The sequence below is a fragment of the Theropithecus gelada genome, chromosome 6 (genome assembly GCF_003255815.1).
Source record: "Theropithecus gelada isolate Dixy chromosome 6, Tgel_1.0, whole genome shotgun sequence".
Taxonomy (NCBI): domain Eukaryota; kingdom Metazoa; phylum Chordata; class Mammalia; order Primates; family Cercopithecidae; genus Theropithecus; species Theropithecus gelada.
In genome coordinates, this window is record NC_037673.1 from 121,083,090 (window position 1) to 121,104,078 (window position 20,989).

General features: G+C 41.4%; 1 protein-coding gene across 2 annotated transcripts in view; it reads right to left on the bottom strand.

The window, feature by feature from the left end:
* ZNF608 (zinc finger protein 608) overlaps nucleotides 1–20,989 on the bottom strand; it is a 110,983-nt gene that overhangs the window by 64,735 nt on the left and 25,259 nt on the right. For both annotated transcript variants that reach the window (XM_025389282.1, XM_025389283.1), the window contains one exon: nucleotides 619–874. In XM_025389282.1, the coding sequence (XP_025245067.1) occupies nucleotides 619–874 (256 nt within the window). The remainder of the gene's footprint in view (nucleotides 1–618; nucleotides 875–20,989) is intronic.

Below are 20,989 nucleotides of genomic sequence, written 5' to 3' on the forward strand. Positions count from 1 at the left end.
GCTTGTTTCTCTTGTGGCCAATGGACTGCATTTGCCAAATGGATTGCCGAGTTAAGGAACAGAAAAGGTTTTATGTCTCTGGCCATAGAAGAGAAGTGACCGGCTTACTAGGGCTTAAGTCTTTGGCCCTGGCCTCATTACTTCCAAGCACCAGCTGGCCACAACCACATCATGACCATGATCCTCACTATGTACAAGAACCTTGGTTCAATTCAGAAAATAAATATAAGCCTCCATAACACAAAAACAACCATGTCAAGATAGACACATTGGTTGGCACCCTAAGAATTACATAAACTTGAGATCTATCTCCCTTCCCAATTTCCACAATACCTTTTAGGGGCAGAGTAAACCCTAACCCGCTTCTCACAGTCCTTCCATGTTAGCACTTAAAAGAGGAGAATCACTTTTCGAAACACCTGACTCATCCGCAATGTAAAAGCAGCCATGCACAAGAGGACAAACACAGTTCTTCCTTCCAACACAAATCCAGAGAGCGGAAAAAAACACTTTTCATTCCTCTCTGAATACCGCAAAACCAATTCTCCTCACAGGTGGACATAAATACATCGTGGGGAAGAGGGCATGGGGAAATATACAAAAATAAATTGTATTTACCTTCTTCTGTTTCATGCCACACGATCCCTTCCAAATTCACACTGGTCCCAGGTTCACAGGGCCCAAGACACTCTGGCTCTGTCACTACTCCAACTTCACACGTATTGACACCCACAGAACGAGTCCGAACCAAAAGCTGTTCAACCGGTGCTGCAATATTGGATGAAGATGGGGAAAAGTAGGAGGGTAGAATCTGAGGCGTGAGACTGCTGGAAATCGGCGGTGGTGGCGCTGGCACTGTAAACAGGGGATCAACCTGAAAGACAGACAGGCTTACTGCAGTAGGGCTGCATTCCGTGCATTCCTTTTAATGCAATTTGCTTATACCACTTCTAGAATATATCACCATTCCAAATTCCATTTGCAATTATAATATGCTTTGAGTGCTTCAATGGTGCCAAAATATAAAGTAGAATAGAAATGAGCATTTTGTTTTTTCATGCCAAATAAGGTAAACATGAGCGCGCTAGCTCCCTGAATCATAAGCAGGCCTTCAGTGGTCTTCTAAATCCATCATTGGACAACCGTTAGCCTCAGCAGACGTGAATGAAACATGTTTTGCAAAATTAAGGCTACTTCTGACATGTAATGAAATCTCATTTTAAAAATGATAACATTTTCCAAAGGCGAAACTCCAATAAACACTAAAAATTTAAGTATAAGAGATGAACTAAAATTGTTTTCAAAGCACTTGATAAACCATAATGAATTAAATCACTACTAAAATATATTAGCTTTGCTGAACATATAAATATATGAACTTTACAATCTACACCGAAACATAAAAACTGGATATTGTTAGCATGTATTCAGAATCAACTCCTAATTAAGTGTTCTATTGCAAAGTTTAGCAGAATTCATATCCGGGGGAGATAAATGTGTGTGCCCCACATCAACAGAACTTGAGTTTCTCCAATGCACAAATTCTTCCGTGGTTAAACTGGTAAAGATCCTTAATGAGCTTGATTAAGGCTCAGCCACCATCTCTCTAAATAGAGGAAATGTAAATCACAGCCAACTACAAGATCTTGTGGTGCAATGACATCCCCTTTGCACCGCTATCCCCAGGAGAGCAGCAAAGGAGTTCTTCATCACAAAAGTTTAAAAGTCTGGCCATAATGAAACCAAAGGCTATGCATGTACTAAACAGTACATTCATTTGGCCCATTGCTAGGACTGCTACAGATACCTCTGACCCTGATTATTGGTTGTGAAAATGCCACACACAAAGCCCATTTGTACCAGGACTCCAGATTATCTATGTCTTTGTGTTGCACATAGAAACGGCCTACATTTAAGGGATGACACCTCACAAGTATTATCAGTTGGGCTAACAAATCCTGTATGTAAACAGGACAGATCGAAGATCATTCTGGTAAAAATGTTATCTTATTCTGCTGTTCATAGATTCCCAGTTATCCACTGTAAGTTATCTTTTGTAGCCACTTGGCTACAGGCGTGATAGTATATAGTCTTTGTTGGTTTTTGGTTTTGTTTTTTTTTTTAAAGAAACAAAACAAAAAGAGTGTATTTCAAGAGTCATATGAGGAAGTGTGCTCCTAGTTAAACAGCTGAAGCAGTCATCTGTGTGGGCTCCTTGTTCATATGACTGTAGGAACTATTTCTACAGTTTGCATTTCACTAAAATGATAAACTGACGTTCACTTGCCTGAGTGATCCAAGATGCAACAGAACAGCCTTTCACCCATCTGCATGTTAAAAAAACTTAATTTCCTGCTCTCAAAGCTGCCATAAAACTTCTTTTGCTCCATGCTTTTTATTATTCTGCATTCTTGATCACAGAGCCCAGGAAAGAAAAGCATTTAACAGCCCCAAACCCCAGGTACTGTGATTTATGCTTTTGTGTAAATGTAGCTTAATATGGATCAAAGTTCACACTGATAGTTCTTATTTTAAAACTGAGCTGACAAATGAACAAAGGGGTTCTGAGAGAGGAAATTTAAGGGGGAAAAAAACAATGCTACCTAGTAGTCTTTATTACAACTAAAAGACTGTCTGAGATTAGAATCACTTTCCAGAGTCAAAAATAGAGACCAAAGAAAATTGGGGGTTTTTTTGCAGGCTTTCCAGCTTCTTAATTTGTAGAGTTAGTTGTAAATTGACTGCAATTCGATGTCACATGTATAAATTGAAAAGAAAAAATAGAACATTATTCTGAAAATATTCTTCATATTACCTGATCAACAGCCTACATTAATATCAAGAGAACAAATGTAGCTTGAATAGGATGTATAAGAAAATGAAATAAGGCCGGGTGCGGTGGCTCAAGCCTATAATCCCAGCACTTTGGGAGGCCGAGACGGGCGGATCACGAGGTCAGGAGATCGAGACCATCCTGGCTAACACGGTGAAACCCCGTCTCTACTAAAAATACAAAAAAACTTAGCCGGGCGTGGCGGCGGGCGCCTGTAGTCCCAGCTACTCGGGAGGCTGAGGCAGGAGAATGGCGTGAACCCGGGAGGCGGAGCTTGCAGTGAGCTGAGATCCGGCCACTGCACTCCAGCCTGGGTGACAGAGCGAGACTCCGTCTCAAAAAAAAAAAAAAAAAAAAAAAAAGAAAATGAAATAAAATTAGAGATGAAGAGTCTTACAGCATATCAATTCTCTGATTTGGAGGTGAGAACACAACGGGGCAATGAGAGTTATGGTGGCAAGATATACTAACACTAGGACTGGCACCAACTCTGATATTAACTAGCTTATGACCCTGGAGAGTCCTTCAACCTCTCTGAGGCCCATTTTCCTCAACTAGAAAACACATTCTTGGCCAGGTATAGTGGCTCACACCTGTAATCCCAACACTGTGGGAGCTCCAAGCAGGAGTATCACTTGAGGCTGGGAGTTGGAGACCAGCCTGGGCAACACAGCAAGACCCCCTTCTCTGCAAAAAAGAATTTAAAAATTAGACAGGCACGGCTGGGCACAGTGGCTCACGCCTGTAATCCCAACACTTTGGGAGGCTGAGGCGGGTGGATCACGAGGTGAGGAGATCGAGACCATCCTGGCTAAGACGGTGAAACCCCGTCTCTACTAAAAATACAAAAAAATTAGCTGGGCATGGTGGTGGGCACCTGTAGTCCCAGCTACTGGGGAGGCAGAGGCAGGAGAATGGCGTGAACCCAGGAGGCAGAGCTTTCTGTGAGCTGAGATCTTGCCACTGCACTCCAGCCTGGGCGACAGGGCAAGATTCCGTCTCAAAAAAAAGAAAAAAAATTAGCCAGGCACTGTGGCATGAGAGTAGTCCCAGATACTAGAGAGGCTGAGGTGGGAGGATCAATTGAGCCCAAGAATTCAAGGCAGCAGTGAGCTATGATCATGCAATGGCACTACAGCCTGGGCAACAAAGCAAGTCCGTCTCTTAAAAACAACAGCAAATGCATTCTTCAGTCACCTAATATTGATGACAAATCCCATCACAACAGAGTTTCTAGACTAAAGCCTTATTTCAACATAACTCCACCTATAGATATCTATTTGCATGCAGACACACACACACACACACACACACACACACACACACACCTCTCTCTCTCTCTCTCTCTCTCATATTTATGTAATTTCCAAGTTCAAATTTCTATGGAACCGGGATGCCTTGAGGGGAGAAGCCAGAGTACTTTGGGCCTACTTGTAAGTTAATTGTGTTTGTTTCCATTAACACAATCCAAATGCAACCATGAAAGTTCAATTGATATTTATAGCAAGAACATTTGAGCCCAATTCAACATGTTTTAAAATGAGAAAGACAAGGTTCAGAGAGTTTGACTAAATATAAACTTAATCATAAATAGTACCCCAACGTGATAATAGTCTTTAGACTATTTAAGGCTTTTAAGGCTTAAACCCGATAGTTACTATTGTTTTGAGGTTCACATTTTTGACTTGCACAAGTGAACTTCTCAGTTCGTTTTTCCACTGTAGTATCGGCTTTTCATGGTGACTCAGAACTGCCACTCCCATAGGTACCAGACCAGCACTACCAGTGAGAGGAGAAGCAAATGAGAGGAGAATCGCACCTTCCCCCCATTCACTGTGAGATGTTGGGATTGGGGAGGAGGCGGAGCACAAAGTCTACCCACGTGGTCTACCATAGGCCCCTCTTCCTTAGAGGTAGCTAACGAGAACAGGATTTGCAGGTGGGGATTACAGCCACTCCCAGAGGTGTTTTTATTTGGCAGGTATGTTACTTTTTAAAACATTCCGATTTTTTTACCAACACTTTAATAAATTGGGGAAGAATTTAAATTTCTCCTCTTTCGTAAAATAATAATTGAATAATGTGCTCTCCTGGGCCCACATTCCTCATGGCATCAGCTGACAGGACTGAGCTTCACTGCAGCCTTGCCACGTGACTTGCCCAACCAGAGAATGCTGGAGTTTGTGCTTCTAGCCTCTCCCTGAAACAATCACAGAATGTCGCCTAGCCCGACCCACTCAGTTGAGAGAAAACTGTGACCCGTATTTGTACAAGTGTAATAAGCTATCTCTAGTGGCAGCCCAGGTACACATAAAACGATGGCATCCCACAAGCAGAAAATTGACAGGAGTTCAACATACACTAGGAAACAGAAGAAGAGTGGAAGGGAAGTAATTCAAAGAGTGTGGCCAATTCTTTCTGCTAGGTAATGCACTCAGCAGGAGCTGCTCCCCCCAAAAGGTTTCAGTTCTCTTGTGTATCTCAGTGTCAAACGTGAAGTCACATGTATCATATGTAAAGCAGGATTTTAAAGCATTTTCAGTAGTTATTTTTGCCTTATACAAAAGATCAAGTCCACTGCACCCTGATTTCTCAGGTCACTGATCCATACACTGAACCATAATTTCTTCAGCCAATGAAGGTCGTTAAGGCAGAAGGTGGCCACAGTTGCCACAAGGACTCCCTGCAGTAAGGAGGCAGCATACCACGCCTGGAGCCTCTGGTTCTGTTAGCAGACAGAACTGGGTTCAAATGCTGACCCTGTCAGTACCTGCTGTGTGGAACCCTGAGCAAGTTACCGGGCTTCTCTTCTCTAAGACTCAGTGTCTAGTTCTAAGAAATGGGAGTAACAGTAACAATTACCCCCACAAGAGTTGCAGTGAAGACTCAGTGAGATAATCCGTGCAAAGTGAATGCTCAGCATAGTGCTTAGCTCAGTAAACACTGGCTTAAAAGTCCCTGGTCTGATATTACAGTTCCCTAACCCTGCACACAACCTTCCAAAGCTCCTTTTTATATCCTACTATATTTAACATAAATCTATAATCCCCTCCAAATGCATGGTTAAGTGCGGTTAAAGTATGTTAAAAATATAAGAAAGGGGGCTTAACCTTGAGAAGCTCAGCCTGGGGAAATACTGCTTCTTTCATACACTGGCATCTGGCAGCAGTCGACTGGCTTAACCCACCCCCATTTTACAATTTTATGGCAATGATGGGATCACCATGAAGGTCCTGATGAGTCCCGTACTACTACAGAATCTCCTCCTCCTAATCTCTAGTTGCAGCTTTTTTTCATGCACTGCTGCCCTAACAGTCAGCTCACCTCAACTCTTATCACACATCCACCCAATAATTACTACCTGCCGTGTGCCAGGCACCGTGCAACCTGCTAGAACAAGAGTGGCCCAAACAGACCAGGTCCCTGCCCTTGTGGACTGACTGTGTGGTGGGCAAGACTGTGCACTAGTCAAATAATCATACAAATACAGCAAAATTACAAGGATAATTGTAGAACTACAACCAAAGGACCTTTCATGGTGGCCTGAGAGCAAAAAGTAGGGTGTTAATGGAAGACAGGGTGGGGCAGGGATCTGTCTTCATTGGGAGTTGGAATCCCAGCTCTACTGTTAGCTACAAAACCTTAAGCAAGTAGTGTGATCGCTCTGGGGAATCACTGCCTTCATCTGTAAAACGGAAATAACCCCTGGTTCATGTGACTACTACATAAGATCATACAAATAACTTTAGCTCAGGGCCTGGTAGAAGGTAGCACTCAGTAAATAGGGGCTACTGCTATTGTCAATATTAGTATCATTATTACAAATATATCTGAGACCTGCAATCGATAGGTGGTTTGGCCCTATGGGACCAAATGCTAGTATTTGCTGCATTCAAAGGCAATTCACAAGAGGCAACTACAAATCCCTTTCTGAGGGGAGTAACACAATATAGTTCTAATCAGATACTCCTCATTTAAAAATCAGTGTGGGGGATTGTTAGTCTAATAATACTAATAACTGGAATAAAATATCAGAGTAGAGAACTGGCCTGTTTCAGCAATGGTTTCTTTGTCAAAGCTCTTTTCTGTCATCTTGATAGGACACTGATGTAACCTATTAGAGCCCAAAAAAAGAGGAAAGCAGGAAAGCAGCCATCTCCACTGGAAAAAAAAAGACCCATAAGTCTAACAGCTGGTGGTGGCAGCCTGTCAAACTGAGGAAAGTTAATGTCAAGAACAGACGTGCGGCAGTCTCTCACTGTTATTTTTGCATGATTATTCCCAGGTGTTGGTGCATGCTGAGCAGTAGCCTGGCTATTTATCACACGAGAGAGCCTAAGAGCATGGGAGGAGGGAACAGGGAGGCTGAAGGGAGACAGGGAAGAAAAGGTTATTTACACAGATAGTGGCACTTAGTGCGTGTAATCAAAGGGCTGGGTTAGGGGCGGGTAATCTGCAGGGAAATCCTGGCAATGTTGTCTCAGTTCACCTTCTTTCAAAGGCTTCCTGAGTGCTGATGGGCAAGGAAGGATCCAAAGATGGAGTGTTGGTGGGGACAGCTTTTCATCACTGGGACATTTCACTGTGTTGGTCAGTGATGCTTTCAGTACCAGGAAACCGACAGCCCGTGAGGATAGGTGGCTAGGGCAGGGCTGGAGAGGGCTCCCTCGAGCACTCCTACTCCACCTAGACCCAACAAAGAGACATTGAGGTGGCTCTGCTGCCAGGTAGAAGGAGAAGGTGAAACCCAGGACTGCCAAGAAGCAAGCCTCCAGAAGGCAGAGAGATTTCCTCCTTTACCTGGAATCAGGTCTAAACCCTGACAGGGAAGCTTGCCACAGCTTTCTCCCATCTGTTGCCAAAAATATCCACACCTATCCTGCTATTAACCCCTCAATCCCAGGATCGCCAACAACCAGAGGGGGAATGGTGTTTTACTTTGCTCAGAGCCAATATTTTTACAGTCTGTAAGAATGCTGGGGCACGATTACTTAATGCTCATTTTTTCTCCATATCCTGGTATTGGGCTGTTTTACGAGATTGCCGATAGTCACCTCTTCATTTAAAAAGCATTAGAAAGAGACTCCACTACCATATAGGGGAAATCACAGCTCTTTAGAGGTGACCACTGCTGCAGTCTCTTACTTTGCATTTTAACCACCCTTTTTCTGCCTGACGTCACTGCTTCATTAGCAAAGCAGGAGAAGCTTAAAAAACCATTTCCTTAAATTAGGCACTGATCTTTTCTCCAAAACGAATCAGCAAGGCTGAATTTCCATCCCTAAAGGACAAACCTGTAACAACTGAATTTTGGTCACTTCTAATTCCGCCTTTCGTAAATGCGATGGAGACAACTCTTCCTTTCAGAACCATGATCAAAGCCATTTACGCTTTGCAGCTTGCTGAGAAAACAACATGGGCAAATTCTCAGAGGGTCTAAGGTACCAGACTTTTTCTATCTCCTTTAATTCTCACAAAATTCCTATTTTATAGAAGCAGAAACTGAAGATCTCAGAGGATGGGCAACTTTATCCAAGGAGCTGAAATTCAAGACCAAAGCTCTCTGATCTTAAAGTCCATGGGCTTTCTCATAAAAATAGTAACATCAGCAGCTACTTTTTAACACACACAACATAGAGGGATTATAACTGTCTTACCACATATAGTGTAGGAGGGATTATACTGTGCATTCTCTCTTTTGATCTTTACAAAATTGTTAAGGGAAGTATTTTACAGATGAGGAAAAGGAAACGTGGGAAAAGTTAAGTAACTTAAAAGGTCACTCAGGGTCGGTGGCTGAGCCAGAATTTGGCCCCACATTGGTCTAACATCAAACGCAAACCCTTCTAAATGTAAAATAGAAGATGAGATGGAAAGAAACCTTTCTCCACGGGTAATTTCTGACCCTTTTCTATATGTTGGAAGCAATATACCTGAATCACCCTTTATTACCCATAGTTCAGAATAGTGAATCTCAGGCTTGCAAGAAAATACTACAATCCCTTCAGAAACCTCACTTTAAAACCTTACTGAAACCAAAGCTCAGCTTTTGTTTTATTGTTATTGTTGTTTTAAATCATCCAATTCTAAAATTACCACTATGCACAGACTGGGAATTATACTGCCATTTCCACTTTCTCATTACCAGGTATGAAGACCAACCCTGCCCTCAAGTGCTGTTCAGGCTTAGCAGCTGATCTGGTAGGACTTGGCCTGGGGATAGACCAGGGCTCTGGCCCCAAGGCCATCGGGGCCAAGATGGATGCTTCCACCTCCAGCCAGAACCCCCACCATGCCAAAATTCTAGAATGCCAAAAATCCGAGGCCGGGTGCAGTGGCTCACGCCTGTAATCCCAGCACTTTGGGAGGCCGAGGTGGGTGGGTCGCCTGAGGTCAGGAGTTCAAGACCAGCCTGATCAACATGGAAAAACCCAGTCTCTACTTAAAATACAAAAATTAGCTGGGCGTAGCAGTGGCACCTGTAATCCCAGCTACTCGGGAGGCTGCGGCAGGAGAATCGCTTGATCCCAGGAGTCGGAGGTTGCGATCGGCCAAGACTGCACCGTTGCACTCCAACCTGGGCGACAGAGCGAGACTCCGTCTCAAAAAAAAAACTCTGGGGTCTGCATGGCACCGCTTTGGGATGGAGAGGAAAGGGGGTCACTGACTGTTCGTGTCTGACTGCCAGAAGGGTCCCTATATGCAGGTCTCAAAGCAAGAGAATGTACACGTACACAGCTACATGTGTAAAATATGCTTTAGACAGCCGGGACTATTTTTAACTTCATTCTCTAGTCATGACAGTTTTCAAAGCAAAACAGAAGGTACTGAGTATGTAAAGATGGAATATAATTAAACCACTCTACTCAATGTCTTAAATTTCTTTTGTTATGAAGCCAAATTAAATTCCTCCCTCAAAGACCTTGAACTGTGTAGCGTTCTATAGCAAAGTGATATTGGTGGAGGGGGAGCAGACACGGGGACTCTTTTCTACCACACCACATCATTTGTCACATACTTAGCCTCAGTTGTGTTCTTTGAAAACCTGTCCTACTGCTGAGCCACAGATACTTAATCTGTTTCAAAAGTGCCGCTGACATCTTTCACTACTCACAGAGCTGTGTGTGCTTTAAATAGTAGCAGTAAATGATCAGTGTTTTCATATCTTGTTCATAAGAGTTCTCTGATTTCCTCTCATCCTATTTCCAAAGACACTTAAAGCACAAAAATAAGCCACAAAGAAAGGAGACCATCGTAAAGTTACTAAAAAAGTCTGTGTTCTTGGATTAATCCTTTTCACAAGGCCCTTTGTACAAAGCTGAAAAGTTCCACGCAAATTCCATTTCTATCAATTAGATCTAGCTCCCAATCCCTTAAGAGAGAAACTTTTTAAAAAGAAAGTTCAATGGAAAATTCTGGATGTTCCTAAACATGGTTGTGCCTATATTAGCCAATAAATCAATTTCAAAACACATGAATAATGCATGTATCTTAGTTGATATTGGTCACTGATAAATACACTGTCCTTGTGTGACCCTTATTTCTCCTTAAAATTAAGTTGAAATCAGGGAAAGGTTAGAAGTCTCTCATCCTTACGCTTCTGGATGCAGACATGATTTTAAGAAGAAAGAAAGGCAGGGAGAATAAAGAAAAGCCCATTTTGGAAACCACCATATTCCGATTTCTCTCAGCTTAACATCAGTTATTTTTCTTATCTTCTTTTAGGGAATCTCACTTGCAACCACCTAAAAGGAGTGTTTTCAACCAAAATTTTACACATTTGAATTACAAACTGGAAACATGCTGGTCATAACAAATGAAATGACAAGGAAGCGCCTGAGTCACACTGTATGGGAGCTATGTGGTGTCCTATAAAGATTGCGGTGAGCTGAGATCCATATAAAGGGAAGGCCACAGAAGCATCCAAAACATCGCAGGTCGGTCACAGAAGAAGACAATTTTGACTCCCTGCCCAGGATACTAACTTGGTACCACTCACTTTCCTCCCTGCAAAATCTGAGTATTGCTCACATATATTCAACATATGTCTAAGAAGCCTCTTATGTGTGTCTCCTGCCTCTTTTTTCCATACCTCCCAAATGTTGACCCAAAACATTGATCAATTTTAATAAATTAAGCAAAGTTTTGGAAATGTAATTTCATTCTGAATCACAGTTAAGCAACTGGGTAAAGCTCTCCATAGTTTATCACAGAGATGGAATGGTTAGAGAGAACATGACAAAGCTTCCCCATATACCATCTCTATACATGCACGTATACTATATTTCCATCCATATGTAATACTTAGCTACATATCTATTGTCAAGGACTCTTTAAAGAAACATTCATTCTTACTACACATCTAGAGAAAGGCAAGGGTGGGTTTTCTCATCTGATTGTGTAAACTGAGGAAACTTAGTCTTAAGAGATAAATTACTTCTCAGGGTCAGGAGCAAAAACAAGAGGCCATAGCCTGTCCCAATGGGGTCTATCATGCCCTCTACCAAGTTCTAAACCTAAACCACTTTTAAAAGTTTCTTCTCACAGAGCCCTACACACACACAAAAAAAAAGCTGCTTGCTCACAGGTCCATAATTCGGTTTCCCCACCTTGAGAACACAGCAGATTTTATTAATAAAAGTCAACAGATCACTCTCCAGAGAGAACCCTCTTCTAACAGTTTCTTGTGTGTTCTTTCAGAAATTTTATCCATATAGAAACATACAGAGGAAGAAGGAATCACTTTTCATTGTATAGCCTTCTGTGCTGCTTGAATTTTAACATGACTGTATACTATTTTATCATTTTTTAAACTAATTTTTTAATGAAAAGATGCTAGGGCGTTCCACTTTAGAGTAAAAGTAAAGCAGAGAGGAGAGGGTAGATGCTTGGAGACTATTATTTCAACTCCTCATGCAGAGGTCCTGAAATCCACAAGTGAGTCCAAGGTGGCATAAAGACCTAGTTTGTGTGACAGGAATCATGTATTAACCCCAGGCCCTCCCGTTTAGATGGGTTGCCATTTAAGCTGCCTCACTGTTGGGGAAGTCATTCCTCCATCCAACAAATTATTGCCAGGTGCCACAATATGCCAAAGGTGAGGAGATGAGCAGTGGTCGAAGAGCCAAGTATGGTCAGAGCTGAAGATGGTCAGTTAAGCCCAGGGCATTGTGGGAGCACCAAGGGGGTGGGGCAGGGAGTGTGCTGAGCTGTGTGTTAAGGAAGTGGAGGACTTAGCCTGAAGGGATGGGAGGTGGAGTGGGGCTGGGCAGCTCTGGATGGTACACTCTGGGAAGGGGCTGGCAGCTTAGGGGGTGGGGGAGCAGAGAGAGCTAAGGCTGGAATACCCGAGAATTCACAAGAGCCCAGGCCAGGCTAAGAATCTGAGGGGTTACTGTGAAGTTGGAAGTGGGCACTGAGGATTTTAAAGCAGGGGCACGGGAGGATCCGATTGTTCATGTGGTAAAAAGCACACTGGAAGCCACGGGAAAACAGATGAGACAGGGCAAGACTGGAGGAAGGAAGACAAGAAACCATTACAAATTAGCCAGGTGTAGGTGCGTGCCTATAATTCCAGCTACTCGGGAGGCTGAGGCAGGAGAATCACTTGAACCCAGGAGGTGGAGGTTGCAGTGAGCTGAGATCGCACCACTGCACTCTAGCCTGGGCAACAGAGCCAGACTCCATCACAAAACACAAAAAGAGAAGCTATTACAGTACTTCAAGAAGACCTGGCACCTGTGTTGGGGTGAGGGGATAGGGAGGAGGGGTCAGACTCGGGAAGGTGGCAGAGGAGGGCAAACTCAAAGATGTGCCCCAGGGGTCTGTTTCAGTTGGTGACAGTGTCATGGCCTGGGATGGGGAGGATGGGCAGAGGATCGCCTGTTGGGCAATGTCTATCAGGCAGATGGATAGAATTAGATCATCCTAGATCAGCTCTGTGACTCCTGGCAGAGAGAAAGTAATGAAGCCAGTGGAGTGGCTGAGATGGCTCAGGGAAAATGCAAAGAATGTAAAGAGAAGGGGCGAAACCCTGTAGGCCTCCATAGTGATGGAGCACAAAGAGTGAGAAGGAGCAGAGTGGCTGGAGAGGTACCGGCAAACCTGGAGAGTGGGGTAACTAATCTAAGGAGCGGGGCTCTAAGAGTAGGGAGGTCTGGGCAGTCTGGTGTCCAATGACGCCATGGAGAAGCCACGAGAAGACGCTGCCCGCCCATGGTCCCTGCTTTCCTTCCAGCTACCAGAAGAACAAAGCAGCTGGCTTTTTAAAAGCTGTAGATTCCTAATAATTCCCTTAATTTTACCCTAACAGCCACTGGCAGCCTCACAGTGTTGCCCCTACACCAACCTGGAAACTTTTGTTTCAATTTAGGTGAAGAAATGACTCCACATCATGGCTGCAGTCACCTATTTTTCCATTAGATGACGCATGATCTTTGAGAAACCAGATCCCATCCCCAAATGCCATGACCCTTAATCTTTGTGTGTCACGGACAGCCAAGATAATGAGCCCTTCATTTCAGGAAGCTAAATCACAAAAGTAATATGTATCCTAAATAAGCTTTTTCAAACCTCTATCCCCACCCACCACCTGATCCTGGCCTTCCCAGAATGACGTCCAAGGCACATGCCCCTTAATCACCATTGGTCCCTGAACAGAGATAAACTCTCTCTCCTTCCCTTCTCTCTTACTACTCTTGTATCTTTATATTCACTAGTTCCCTAAGGTGGTTCTACTCTACAAATCCCATTTGAACATCCTCCCTTTCCAGTCTTAGAGCAATGAGCCTTTAAGAGAAGGAATATCGAGGGCAAGTGACCCTGCTTAGGGATTTCTCAGTCCACAGTCTAGTTAAAAGGTCACCAAGGCCGGGCGCGGTGGCTCAAGCCTGTAATCCCAGCACTTTGGGAGGCCGAGACGGGCGGATCACGAGGTCAGGAGATCGAGACCATCCTGGCTAACACAGTGAAACCCCGTCTCTACTAAAAATACAAAAACTTAGCCGGGCGAGGTGGCAGGCGCCTGTAGTCCCAGCTACTTGGGAGGCTGAGGCAGGAGAATGGCATGAACCCGGGAGGCGGAGCTTGCAGTGAGCTGAGATCCGGCCACTGCACTCCAGCCTGGGTGACAGAGCGAGACTCCATCTCAAAAAAAAAAAAAAAAAAAAAAGTCACCAAATGATGATCCATGGTCCACATCTGGCCCACTGCCTGTTTTCCTAAGGCCTGAAAGCTAAGAATGTTTTCTACAGATGAACTTTTGCAATCAATGTAATGACAGCAAACATTAACTTTGAACACTTATTAAGTGGAATGTTATTCTCTCCCACAAGAAGAATTTCATTCTTCTCATCAGTAGATCTGTATTACCGAAAATTGTGCTCAATAATTGTCATTGGATTTTAATTTTTGTCAATTAAAAAATTCTGTGGAAATCTGTTTTCTCCCTTGTTATCCAAGTGCCTACATAATATACGTGATGTTGCCTCTTGGCCTGCAAAGCCTAAAGTATTTACTATCAACCATTTACAGAAAAAAATTTGCCAATCCTTGCTCTAGCGAATTCAAGAGCTCATTTAGGTTCACTCTTGGACGTTAATATCTGTTGGTGGAGAGGGGGAGGGGGAGCTAACAGTATGTTGGAAGAAGGCAGGAAGGAAGGGAAAAAGGAAGTAGGGAGTGGAGGGAAGTGTAGGAGATTTTAAAAGTAAACATCTAGATCCATGTCTGAATGAAAAATAATAATAAATGTACTTACTACTACCTAACTCTTAAAAAAACCTAAGAGTCATGAACCAAAAGAGATACGAGGAGCCACATTCCAGTTCTAACTTAAGCAGTCATAACGTAAAACATTAAATATTTATTGAACATCTTTTTATTATACTAGCCATTGTGCTGGGTGCTAATAATAACCAGGACAGACAAGATCCCTCCCTTCATGGAGCTTACATAAGAAGTAAACTTTTTAAAAAAACAACACTGTCAATCTATGATAACCTCTCTATTCCTAAAAGAAGAAACTTAAGCATCCTATGTAATTGCAATGTGTTTTTGGTACATTTTTAGCTTGAAAACCAGGATACTTTATCTTAATTCCCCCATAAGTGAATGAAGTAGATGAAAAAATCAAGTTCTCAAACACATTCTGTTGAGAACTAGAAATGAAACAAGCCCTCCTAGAAACCTGGGGTTCTTTCATCCAGAAGTCTAGTCATGGATGAACAACGAAGGCCATCAGTCCCAGAAGCTGCTTCTCACAGAGTATGACAGGTCAATGTCACATGTCACATGTCTCACTAATGCTTTTGAACTGGGTAATACAGTGTAATAAATAGGAGTGTGGTCTCTGTGCTTCAATCTCAGATCATTTACTTACTAGTATAATCTTGAAAATTTACTTAACCTTTCTAAGCCTCAATTTCCTCACCTATAAAGTGGAGATTATAGTATTACCTCATTGTATTTAATGTAATAGACACATCAAACGAGAGATCCTACATAAAGCCCTCAGTATCTCTATCATATAAGTGTTCAACAATGTTAGTTATTACTGTCCTTGCCCATACCAATCTCAATAACAAATGTTCATAAGCCTTTCTTAATTTGTCACATGGCTAAACCAACACATTAAAAACATACTGCTATAGTCTCTGAAAACCAGAGGACAATTTTCAAATTAAATGAAACACTTCAAAATACCTAGGGATGAATTTATAATTGAATATTTAAGGTTCTTTAGAACCAACTACATAATAAGATTTTATTTGGAGAGAACAGTGATTTTTCCTCTTCTAAAAGCTGACATCCTAAGAGAAATCCCAGGCTAAGAATGAAATCAGGATCTTCTACTTCTAGTGTCAACATCCATGAGAATTAAGAATGTTTGCCTCCGCTATTTTATAGGGGTACTTCAAGAATTAAATGAAACAAACTCTGTGAAAATGGTCTCAAAAGAATGCACGAATTGTAAATAAAAATAAATGTTATTAACCATTTATTCTTGCACAGTTACCAAGTCACCTCATTTACTCTTTAACACAAAAAAATGATGCCACAAAGAAATGAAGGATAGCAGGGGTGGTAAACAGGACCACACTCTCTTGGCATCACATTTCCAGAATATTCATTATTTATTTCTACAAATGTGTCTAATATCCAAGTACGAGCACCCCATGGGTGACAGAGCTTACCATATCTGCAGCAAAATAAATATTTCTATTATGCACTCCCTTAACCATTAAAATAATTTCTAGCTAGTTGACAAACACCTGCAATATAGCTTTAGCAATATCTAGACTACATTTAAATCAAGTTGATTTGAATCATGATTTAAATAATCAGTCAAGAAAAACTATTATCTTCTAAAATTAAAAAGTGCATGCTTATTTTTTGCCATAATGGTAATATACACACTTCATAAAGCTCATAGATATATGTACGTATACTGCTTTTTAACAGAAAATATTATTTTTAAGTGGTGTAAAAAAATCTTTTTAAATGTTATCATTATTTTTATTTTTAATATTACCAACCAGCCCTTACTTATGCATACATATTTTACATAATGAAAACCATACTCTATACCTTTAATGCATTTATCTCATATTTTATAGCTGCATTAGAAACTCTAATATAGTTGCTTTAGGTATCAAAACTAAATGAAGCATCTATTTAAATCACTGAATGGCTATCTCCTCTAAGTTACTCATGGGTATTTTTCCATAGTGCATTAAAATCTAATAGCCATCACCAAAACAACTTAAATTGTTTCATTTAATAAAAAAAAAAAAAAAGGAGGGGATTTCCTTCAACCACAAGTCATTTAAATAAGCAGCTTGGTTAATTACCTTTGTTCATCAATGTTAATACTTACCAATAAACATTTATTCCCTGACTACAGTGCTTATTTTAATTACAGTCCTAAAATATACCAGGAAAAAGTAGTGCTCATGTCAAAGCCACTCTTAGGAAGTTGGGAAATAAACTTGCCACCTAGACTTAAGGTCTAAAAGTACTGGATATAACAGGAAGTACTCAGTTAAATCTTACATGACTTTTGTTTTGGTGGAGTGGGGGAGGGTAGGATAGGTGAAATTTTTTCAGGTAGCTTTAGTGTTAAGTGCATTCTTCTGCATTTTTGCATTCTAGAGCTCTAATAACTCTTTAAACTTTAATAAGTTATTAACAAAAGCCCCACTCCCAATCTTTGTCACAGAACATAATTTTATTCTGAATAAAAGTTGTACATTTTGGCTGGGCATCATGGCTCAAGCCTGTAATCCCAGCACTTTGGGAGGCCGAGGCAGGCGGATCACCTGAGGTCAGGAGTTGGAGACCAACCTGACTAACCTGGAGAAACCTCATCTCTACAAAAATACAAAATTAGCTGGGCCGCGGTGGTGCATGCCTGTAATCCCAACTACGCGGGAGGCTGAGGCAGGACAATCGCTTGAACCCGGGAGGCGGAGGTTGCAGTGAGCCAAGATCACACCACTGTACTCCAGCCTGGGCAACAAGAACAAAACTCCGTCTTAAAAAAAAGTAAATTTTGATTAAATATTTAGCCTCTGACACATCTTAAAATTATATAAACTTCTCTTGAAATGTGATTTTTAAAACTCATTTTTGCTGGCCAGGAGCAGTGGCTCATGCCTGTAACCCCAACATTTTGGGAGGCCTAGGTGGGCGAATCACCTGAGGTCAGGAGTTCGAGACCCGCCTGGCCAACATGGCGAAACCCTTGTCTCTACTAAAAATAAAAATAAAAAGAATGAGCCAGGCATGGTGGCAAGCACCTGTAATCCCAGCTACTGGGGAGGTCGAGGCAGGAGAATTGATTGAACCCAAGAAGCGGAAGTGGCAGTGAGCCAAGACTACGCCACTGCACTCCAGCCTGGGTGACACAGCGAGCAAGACTCCACCTCAAATAAATAAATACATAAATAAATTCATTCTAAAAAACCAGTTTTTTAAAAATCACAAACCATTCTGATTTAACCATTTCTTTGCAATCTAATATTTGATCTCAAAAATTAAGCAAAGATTAACTAATATTAGCAAAAAGGCTTTTTTGAGGCTCTGGAACAATACAGTCCAAGGACATGCAAAATTAAAAGCAGTAAAATCACCTTAGATATTATTTAGTCCTTTTGTTGTTGTTGTTGTTTTAGTTTTATAAATGAGTAAAGTTAACTCAAAGACCACAGGAGTTTGTAGCCAACAAAGACCCAAAACTTAGCAGAAGTTCTCAAAGCCCACCATGTGCACGCAACATGCAATCTGGTTTCATCTCTGCCGTACACAAAGTTCTGGGCAGATGGGAGACTCTGGGTGTGTCTATGGCCGGCTGAGTGTCCCCATAGGGCAGCAAAGAAGGAAAATGAATACTATGGCTGGTACCTTTTCCTCTTATAAATCCTTTTTGCTTTCTCTTGCCTGTCTATAAAGGAGAATCACACCTTGACGCATGGGCTCAACACATAACATGGCTGAACAATTAGTGCTATCTCACTGCTCCACCCTATCACAATCTGAGCACAGGCCCGCATTCTGCAGACTTCCTCCCTGGTGGCCTCTTCTCTTCTTCTTTCAAAGTGGCATGGCACCAGATGCCATGGCCCCACTCCATTCACCTTGAAGTAGGTAGCAAAAGCAAAACTAGGACCTGCCATCCCAACTTGTACATCTTCCCACTGAAAGCAGGTCATCTTTCTCTGCTTAGCACTCTTTAAATACCTTGTTAGGAGAACAAAAAAATTCTCTTTCACATGCGTTAGAAAGTCTAATATTTTGTCTAACAGAAATGAAAAATAAACCTAATCTAAGCTGTCAAGGAATCATGAAATGCCTCTGGCACTTCCATCAAAGTATGCAGAATTGTACGAACTCTTTGAAGAAATGAAACTGCAGTTTATCAAGTGTGATTTATAAGCAACACTGATTTAGCTGGTAGATAACACTGCTGTCTAATCATTAGTAGTCAGACAACAGCCATGTGAACACATCAATTATGGGCCACTGCCAAAAGCCCTTGAGATCTTGGAGATTAACAGCCAATCCTCTGTTTTACAAGCTCACATCAAAAAGAATATTAATAAGAGGAGGGGCGATGTGAAAGCTTGTCAGAGTAATTCAGCCACTAAAACAAGGCATTTTTTTTTTCTCTCTTCTCTGTTGAATTGGCCCAAGGAAGAAGCTGGCATCAGCTACAAAGTGCAATGCTGCCAATTTCTTGGAAAATGTTTTTCACTAGCATATGGGAACTTGTAAGGGTCTGCAAAACTGCTATTTGGTGAATAAAGACAGGCAAGCCTTCTCCATGTCCCTTTTTAATGCTGGAATGAAACAAATGGAGTCATTATTAAATTATTTTTAAATTAACATGCACAATAGGAAATCCACTGGCTTTTTCTCTACCCTCAAAATCAGAAATTTTGTAAAATCTCATCACATATGTGCCATTTTTAATACTTCTGCCATCTACCAATATGTAACAAAGAGAAACTACTAGTACTGACCTGCACATTAATGAGTTTCTTGAAATTAACATAGTTCTTTACAATGTAGAACAAAAATCAAAATGCACTAAGTGCTTAAATTTCTTCTTTCCAACTATTTGAAGAAGACGGATATAAATCCCACTGATATTTCTGCAATTAGAATTAAACTAGCTCTGACAACCCATATATAGAAAGCACTTGCAAAAATGTATGTCACAGGCACAGCATTCGTTTCAGTGATGTCTGTATTTAACATACACACCAGTGAGGATTGCTATATTTTTGTAAATGATCAGATTAAACCAAACAGCTGGCAACTAACAGTTTAGTGGGGTTCCAGCAGGCTCCCTAATATATGAACATAAGCCACACTGCAAAATGTGTGGTCTGGGTTTCCCTGCCACTTACAGATTTGTTTGCATTCATATCTGTAGAACACTACATTTACCAAGTGTTTTCCTGTTATTTCATTTGTTGTTCACCACTTCAAAATCAGCATGGGGTGGTGGGAAAAACATTAGGGGAGGAAAAAGAAGCATGGGGTTCCTGTTGCTTCTCAGTAGTTAAGCTATTTGCCCCCTAAGTCAGTCACTTAATTCAAGGGCTTGTTGACAAGCAATGGATAAATCAAAGATGCCTTATGTGGGGATCAAAGATTCTTAATCTGGGGTTCAAAGATTTGTGGAGCCCCAGAAACCTTGTAATTACAGAAGCAAAGGTTTATACGTCTGTGTACTTTCTCTCTTCCTTTTCCTGTAGAGAGAGTCCATAGATGCCCAGTAAAATCCTAACCTACCTAGGAGATGAGAACTGACCCAGTGGTAAATTCAAGGGCAAGAGCTGTGCCTCTTCTTCATTACAATGCATGCTCAATAAACATTTGCTAGACTAAAAGCACAGGCATCATTCTAAACCTCAGTTTCTTCACCTGGGAGCCAGAGCAATAACGTACTCTCTTATGATCTTTGAAGGCTGTCAAAACAACAACAACAACAACAAAACAACCAACAGGAGTGTGGCTTTGGAAGTACTTAAACATAATTTAAGGTGCCACTGAATTCAACACATGTTCCTTGGGTAGCCACATGCCAGGCACTGTACAGAGATTACAAATTATTGATTGTACTTTTTATTTTAGAAAAGAAATAGCCTTCTCAGTAAGTAATTTATCTGAGCAAATGTATTTGGGGGCAACAGGGGTGTCTCAAAAAGGAAACCCTTCCAAGGCTTTGTTGATACTGTATTAGAAGTTCACTCCAAAAGATGTTAGATTTCTCATTAATGGTTGCCATAATCTTCTTTTATAATATATCTGACTATGAGGTTTCTCTATCACCTTTCTGATTATGAAGTTTCTTTTTTCTACCACTTTTCTGGCAAAAATTGTGAATGGTAAGAAAAATAAAACTTAGTAGAGGCTCTATGAAAACCATGCTATAGCTACCTAACACAGCAACACCGGAATTCATTCAGGCGAAACAGACTTTCATGGTAAACATGTATAGCTTCAATCTGTTGAATGTAAACTGAAAAGTACACTTTTTGGAAAAAATAAATTTTAATAACATGTTGTGTTTGATGGGCAACTTCCAGGTGAAAATCAATCAAACCACTGTTCTTTTCAACAACAATTATGGCTATGAATGACCTATGA